The 7,848-nt window shown below is 35.1% G+C and overlaps 1 protein-coding gene across 1 annotated transcript in view; it reads right to left on the reverse strand.

Annotated features, from left to right (window-relative positions):
- LOC110459581 (disheveled-associated activator of morphogenesis 1-A-like) overlaps positions 1-7,098 on the reverse strand; it is a 30,718-nt gene extending 23,620 nt beyond the window's left edge. The window contains exons 1-3 of the mRNA XM_021511910.1: positions 6,877-7,098; positions 6,177-6,376; positions 415-504 (exon numbers count right to left, since the gene is read on the reverse strand). Coding sequence (XP_021367585.1) covers positions 415-504; positions 6,177-6,335 — 249 coding nt within the window. The 5' untranslated portion in view covers positions 6,336-6,376; positions 6,877-7,098. The remainder of the gene's footprint in view (positions 1-414; positions 505-6,176; positions 6,377-6,876) is intronic.
- Positions 7,099-7,848: the final 750 nt, after the last annotated feature.

Genomic DNA, 7,848 nt, shown 5'->3' on the forward strand with positions numbered 1-7,848 from the left:
CCCAGACAGTATCCTTGACATTTTGACCTGACGAGCAATCTTAATCTGTATGAAGAGTTAGTTAGATTGACTTGAGGAATTTGAAGTTATTGTATCAAAATCAAATCCAAGTGGACTGAAAAATGTCATAACAATATTCCCTCCAATCATTGATGCAGATATAATAACATACTAACAGAAGTCTGCAATTAGTGCCATAGATACATCGTATAAACACCGTCCCACAGAAGGCATCAACACTAATTCCTATCAATATTCTTTGCCAAATTAATTGCACAATCAGAAATATACAGGTACTTCATAATTTCATCAGTTTTCTGATCTCACAAATCTGGAGTTCTCCATGAGTTATCAGATTCGGAGGTCCTGATTTGCCTCGATTATCTCCTGAGTTATCTGATAAGATGTGCCCACCTGCACCCTGCTACAGTAGAGCTGCCATTTCTTCTCTGGGGGTAAGCTGTACAAGGCATCCCTGTGGGGTTTGTCCACATCCAACTCTGCCTGTAACACAAAGATTTGTATGAAGTCCTAGACAACAGTGCAGGCATCCTTTAGATTTCTCTCTCTGTTTTTCAATCTCACAATACATTGGACGTCATATTAAGTACATTTTATATTTTAATTTAGTTTTGTTTTATAGTATTGCACACTAGTTAAAAAAAGTAAAATTCTGATTGCATTTGTAAATTGGCAGTAAAACATGATGATTTAATAAGCACAAAGTAACTATGACTGTGTGTAATGTGTTGTTGACTCTATACATATAATGAAGTGGAGGAAGCCAAAAGACTTATAGTACATTGTTTAGGATGGGTCTCCTGGAGGAGTGGATTTCATTTTAAACACATACAATTTGTATATCTACGTAATTTAAATCTACAAAATCATACAAAAATATCAGTTTTATCAACTTGCTTCTATGTTTTTAATTTCTTTTAAGGGAAAAGGCAAAAAAAATATAGTATTTCTCAATTGTAAATCACTTGGGTAAATTTTCAACAAACGCATCATATGTGTATATACACGACGCTCCAGGGACTGACTGTGGTGCGATGGATCATGTTCTTAGGCCATTCTGACAAGGATAACTAACAAATATGATAGCAGCATAAACATGTATTGTGTGATTCCATCTTTGGAGGGTGTGCCTGTAGCCGACCACATGTACAAAACATACTCTGTCTCGTTTCTTTTCAGACACTACAATTGTACCTAATTTTAGGCTGAAAGATATCACTAAGAGTTTTTGTTTTTGTTTCTTTCATTCCGAACAAAGAGTAAGTGATATAATATTGTCTAGTCAGTGTCTACATTCAATTATGATCTGTCTACTTTCAGCCCCTATTTTATATCGAATGTTCATGCCAAGTATTGTGTATCCCTCATCCAGTAAAGAAAATGAATATCTCCACAGAGAAGCTGTAACCGTGTCGGACTCAGCTGTGTGAATGTCAGTAAAAGCTAGTTTAGTTTGCTCTACAGCCACAAAACAATTGTTTACTCCTTAGGGACTTATCTATCTTATGGTCTTATCATCATCTGAGGTGTAAATCATTTATTTTATTTTTCATTTCAAATTTGAATATCTTTTGGAAATGTAAATGAATTTGAATATCCTCTAAGTGGGAACTTCATACACAATCTATAATTGTTGTTCAAGGTATACAGGTACAATCTATAATTGTTGTTCAAGGTATACAGGTACAATCTTTAATTGTTGTTCAAGGTATACAGGTACAATCTATAATTGTTGTCCAAGGTATACAGGTACAATCTATAATTGTTGTTCAAGGTATACAGGTACAACCTATAATTGTTGTTCAAGGTATACAGGTACAATCTATAATTGTTGTCCAAGGTATACAGGTACAATCTATAATTGTTGTTCAAGGTATAAAGGGACAATCTAGAATTGATGTTCAAGGTGTACAGGTACAATCTATATTTGTTGTTCAAGGTATAAAGGTACAATCTAGAATTAATGTTCAAGGTATACAGGTATACAGGTACTATCTATTATTGTTGTTCAAGGTATAAAGGTACAATCTAGAATTAATGTTCAAGGTATACAGGTATACAGGTACTATCTATTATTGTTGTTCAAGGTATAAAGGTACAATCTAGAATTAATGTTCAAGGTATACAGGTATACAGGTACTATCTATTATTGTTGTTGATGGTATAAAGGTACAATCTAGAATTGATGTTTAAGGTGTACAGGTATACAGGTACAATCTAGAATTGATGTTCAAGGTATACATGTATACAGGTACAATCTATTATTGTTGTTCAAGGCATAAAGGTACAATCTAGAATTGATGTTCAAGGTATACATGTATACAGGTACAATCTATTATTGTTGTTCAAGGCATAAAGGTACAATCTAGAATTGATGTTCAAGGTATACAGGTATAAAGGTACAATCTATTATTGTTGTTCAAGGTATAAAGGCACAATCTATAATTGTTGTTCAAGGTATACAGGTACAACCTATAATTGTTGTTCAAGGTATACAGGTACAATCTATAATTGTTGTCCAAGGTATACAGGTACAATCTATAATTGTTGTTCAAGGTATACAGGTACAATCTATAATTGTTGTTCAAGGTATACAGGTACAATCTTTAATTGTTGTTCAAGGTATACAGGTACAATCTATAATTGTTGTTCAAGGTATACAGGTACAATCTTTAATTGTTGTTCAAGGTATACAGGTACAATCTATAATTGTTGTTCAAGGTATACAGGTACAACCTATAATTGTTGTTCAAGGTATACAGGTACAATCTTTAATTGTTGTTCAAGGTATACAGGTACAATCTATAATTGTTGTCCAAGGTATACAGGTACAATCTATAATTGTTGTTCAAGGTATAAAGGGACAATCTAGAATTGATGTTCAAGGTGTACAGGTACAATCTAGAATTGATGTTCAAGGTGTACAGGTACAATCTAGAATTGATGTTCAAGGTGTACAGGTATACAGGTACAATCTAGAATTGATGTTCAAGGTATACATGTATACAGGTACAATCTATTATTGTTGTTCAAGGTATAAAGGCACAATCTATAATTGTTGTTCAAGGTATAAAGGGACAATCTAGAATTGATGTTCAAGGTGTACAGGTATACAGGTACAATCTAGAACTGTTGTTTAAGGTACATGATGTATACAGGTATTTTGAGATGCTGTAAAACTCATCTTTTTGGAAGCTTATGTTAAGGATTGGCTAATTACTAACAACCTTGCTGCTTTGAGCTTGAAGACGCATTATGCTGGAGGTTTTTGCCAAAAACCAAATTCATTGTAATGACTAGTATCTTTGTACAGGTTCCACAAACAATCCTCCTCTAATGATCAGTTACTATCAATCAACAGTTCAGCTGCTTTTTTTTAAGTCTTTAGAGGAGTGATTTCTGCTGATAGTCAAGTGTACTTATGTGTGGTATTTCTAACACCCCTCATCAGATCATGACATGTATATCATACAAGAGGTTGCTGCCAGGTCAGACAAGTATCTGATTGGTTATAAACAGCGGTACTGTATATTTGACAGATCCACGTTTGTATAATTTTCAAGTGATTTTTTGTTGGATATAACATCCTCTAATGCCAACACACGAGGCAGGCGTGAGTCAACAGCCATATCTCCCCAGGCCATGGGTTATTGCTCTTTCGGCCCCTGGCAGTGACATTTATACACACATCCCACTGATGTGCAGCTCTAACCATAAACTATTCCGGTGATGGAGGTGGCTAAGTTATGAGAAATGTCCCTCCCACAGGGATCGACTTTACAACACTTAATGGTCAATATTCTTTTATATATAGCAACTTCAATAAACTAGTATGGTAAATGTCCTAGAATTTTGATCACCTCAATCTTTTAGAAGTGATGAATAACACTGAGGCTGTGAGGGAACAAGTCTGTAGTATACACAGCCTTTGATAACACCTAAATGTTCCTGTCAGTGGTACAGCACAAAACCTTTGTCTGACATTCCTTAGGCGCTGTTATCATTGTATAACTTGATCACTAAGTGATCTCTAAAGATCTATCTGAAGATCTAGACCTGCTTATATCAGGACTTATCACATTGAAGCAAAATAAGGGGAAAATTTACTTTCTGTTTAACCTGATATTGAAACCAAAGTATGTTTATCCAGGTATTCAAAATATTCATCATCACAGGAAAATCATGAAAATACTGACCACATTTCTGAGGACATAATCGAAATATTTCTACTTCATGCATCATCAATTAAGTTAATGTGACTTGATAAAAGCTAGTCAAAGACCTGTCCATATCACTTAGGACATAACAGAAATATCCCCAGGACTCAAAACTTAGCCATCAGTTGTAAAAAGTTGACTGTATCAATACACAGTGATAACAGATCCCAGTGGGATCTTCGTGCCCACAGTCATTCTCCTTCTTTCTCTATTCTGTACTTGGTCTGTGAAATAGGAGTAACAAACTTTGCATGCAAAATTAAAGATGGCTACCTGGCTATTTGGTTTTTCAGGTCTATCTCAAATTTAACTAAATGATTCTCTTTGTCAACTAAGGACAAAGGGAATTGCACGAGTAAACCAGGTCTTAAAATACAATAAATTATGGGTGGATTAGTCAAGTGGTTATCACTCCGGCCTTCCAGGCAGGTGACTCGGGGGTTTTGATCCCCGAAGTCTTAGTACTCATGGAATATTCAGAGAAATTATTTTTCTCATGCCCACACAACTCCAACAACCCAGGTTGAGTATAAAATGGTCGGGGGTGGATGTTGCTGTATCTGTGTGAAGTGAGGTGGCACTATAAATGATACCATTTGAAGCACAGTCCCACTACAAACAGAACACAATACATCTCCAGCACACACACAGGAATACATATATACATGTAGGGGGATATTAGCCAGGTGGCATAGGACTTGTAGTTAGCACCTGACAAGGCAGCTCCTGCGAATTCCTCAAAATTGTATTGATTATTGTATATATGCTAATTGTGTTGATTGTATAGATTGTATATCTATGTACTGCGCTTAAGAGTGGCTTATTCTAGCTAGATAGGGCGCTATATTAAATGTTGTATATTAGTGTTATTATTATCATATCAATACAAACTCAAAGATTGCCTGGTAGCCATTTTCTTTTTCTGATCCCCCCAGAGTTAAGGCAGACAAATGTATTCGGTAACCACCAACAACAAATAATCACAAAAGTGAGTTTTTATCAGCGAATGTCAATGACATTTACGAACATTTTGTGGTTTAAATCTCCCCAAGTGTACTGCCCTCCTGGGAGATATTTTTTGTTTTAGAGTAATCTAAACTGACACCTGTTCAGCTCACATCAATCTGACTGCTTCATCTACTCTTCATCAAGACCTGGAATTTAATTAACCTTAAAACTTGCAGACATGAAATGTATGAAACCAGACATGCTAGATTAATTAGAGGTCACTGTATCGGTACTGTATCTCATCAATGCATATTAAGCAATTAGGGATGGAAAAACTCAATGTCTAGGTATCAGGCTGTGGTACTAGTTATCTTGCTTACACAGAGCACCTGTTGGCCTGTAATTCTTCTAAAACATCAACATTGACCAGCAATGATACACAAAACTACCTAGATATACTATTTACTTGCAAATACACATGTCTAAAAATCTCACACACCATGAACTAGGAACATGAACATGAATTAGGAGAGAATGACATTAGTTTAGAATTATCCATTTTGTTTGAATATTTTGCTTTTAGAAAATATTGTTTGTCAATATGAGTTAATAGATACAGAATTGTATTTTAAAGAAAATAAACATCTACCTAACAATAAGAACTAACTGCTCTTACTCTGTTTGAATCTTTAACCTGACCATTGTTCAAGTTAGATAATTCTTTCAATCTCTATAAAACACATCTTGTTGTTACAAATAACATTGTAGTAAAAAACATAATTTCTGAATCAATAAAATAGGAGAACAAACAAATTGCTATTTACATTTTTTTTTTGTAAACTATGAAATATACACTGATAGAAAATATGTTAATTTATCCACAATTATCCTTATCACAGAAGACTAATCCTGAAAATGACATTGACATTTAAACACCTTCACTCAAGAGGAATATACTAAAAGTGACAGAATACATAAACATGTACTTACAACAATTTCATCAAATTTGGCATTCAGTTCCTCCTCGTCCGTCGGCATGGGTACATCCACCGCCATGGCCTTGAGGGGGGCACCATTTTCTATTCCATACGTGATTTCCGGAGGCCGTCCTCCGAAACACCAACAGAAGGACTTTTGCTTTCCTGGCATGTCCCCGACAGTTAGTTTACAACAATATCACAGTTCAGTATCTGAAACAGGCCACAATAAAATCCTGTGTTAAGCAGTATCGACTAGCTACAGTTGTATGATTTTACAAACGTTACTGGAAATCAACAAGATTTACCAAGAGAATCCAGTGAATCAAAAATAAACATGACTTATATTACTCAGGCTTACTACTCCTAACTCATACTGTTAGGAAGCACTTGTCAGTGAAGATTCTCAAGATTTTATCTACGTCAAACTTAACAACAATAAAATGTTTCCTCATATAGGTGTTTCCCAGAGACCCACAGGCAGTACTTTCCTACCTACTTTCCTTACAGTGTGTCACTACAGTAATCCTTTTGAAAACTGTTAATATTAGACACTCGTAACATTGGAGGCAGCCTGGAGTAGAACGTTTTAACACATATACTTCATTCCTCTTTACAAAGTGCTGTGGACTGTAAGAATCGGACACTGCGAGTACAGTACATATCTACGAGAGACCTTAGCGTGTAATTTACACTGTACACCCAATACTTACACAATTATAATATCCACATGTTTTAAGGACTGATATCTATATATTAGTCACATCTACAGCACAGATCTATCTCACTGACTGTAAACTATACACTCCTATTTAATTAATTACATGCATACAACTTTTTTAGCTTACACTACATAAAGAAAGTGAGTGACAAATGCTCAACTCCTTTGTATAACATGTCCAGCAGGAACATTAACGTGTAGAAAACCAGCACATTTATTCACTTAACTTCCTTGATGAGCACGACCAGGATGTATCCGTGTATCTGTACATTAAGCATCTGAGAGGTAACACTGAACTTGTATACTTGACAACTATGTCTTTTTACCTATTACAAGATACACTACATTACATAGACAGGGAGGAAATAAGGGCATGACGTGCAGACTTCAGTTGATTCATAAAAAGGAAATAAAGGCTTGACCTTGGTCTAGAGCTCTTGTTTTGGTTAAGTACTATAGGATGTCTAAAATTATATACCTCAAACTTTCACCACAATGCTGCAAAAAAGTACCGTCAGACTCATACAACTGTACACATGATTGGTAGAGCTTGTAATGGTGTATTAATGATGAATGATTCTCGTTGAACCACACACATTGGGGCTCACCTCATTATATATATGGTTAACATGCATATGTCTGACAGTTTCTATAATTTTATTATCAGCAATGTATTTTAAATTCTTACATAAATTTACTAATCTTTAACTTGTTAAAAAATTACCTGGTACAATTTTAGCACATTTACCGTAAACAATCTGGAATACAGTGTCACTGAACACATACAAATAGTAGTACAGCATACATAGGCTCCATCAGACTCGATACATTGATGATTGGTGAAAGACAGGCTAGACTTTCCAACAGTAACACTGATAAATATGTGATGCAAAATAATCAGCTTTGAATAGAATTTTCCTGATCAAGGTCACTTCCTCAGTTTCCAAGAAGAGTAAACGACAAT

This window comes from Mizuhopecten yessoensis, unplaced genomic scaffold (assembly GCF_002113885.1).
Source record: "Mizuhopecten yessoensis strain PY_sf001 unplaced genomic scaffold, ASM211388v2 scaffold10131, whole genome shotgun sequence".
Lineage (NCBI taxonomy): Eukaryota > Metazoa > Mollusca > Bivalvia > Pectinida > Pectinidae > Mizuhopecten > Mizuhopecten yessoensis.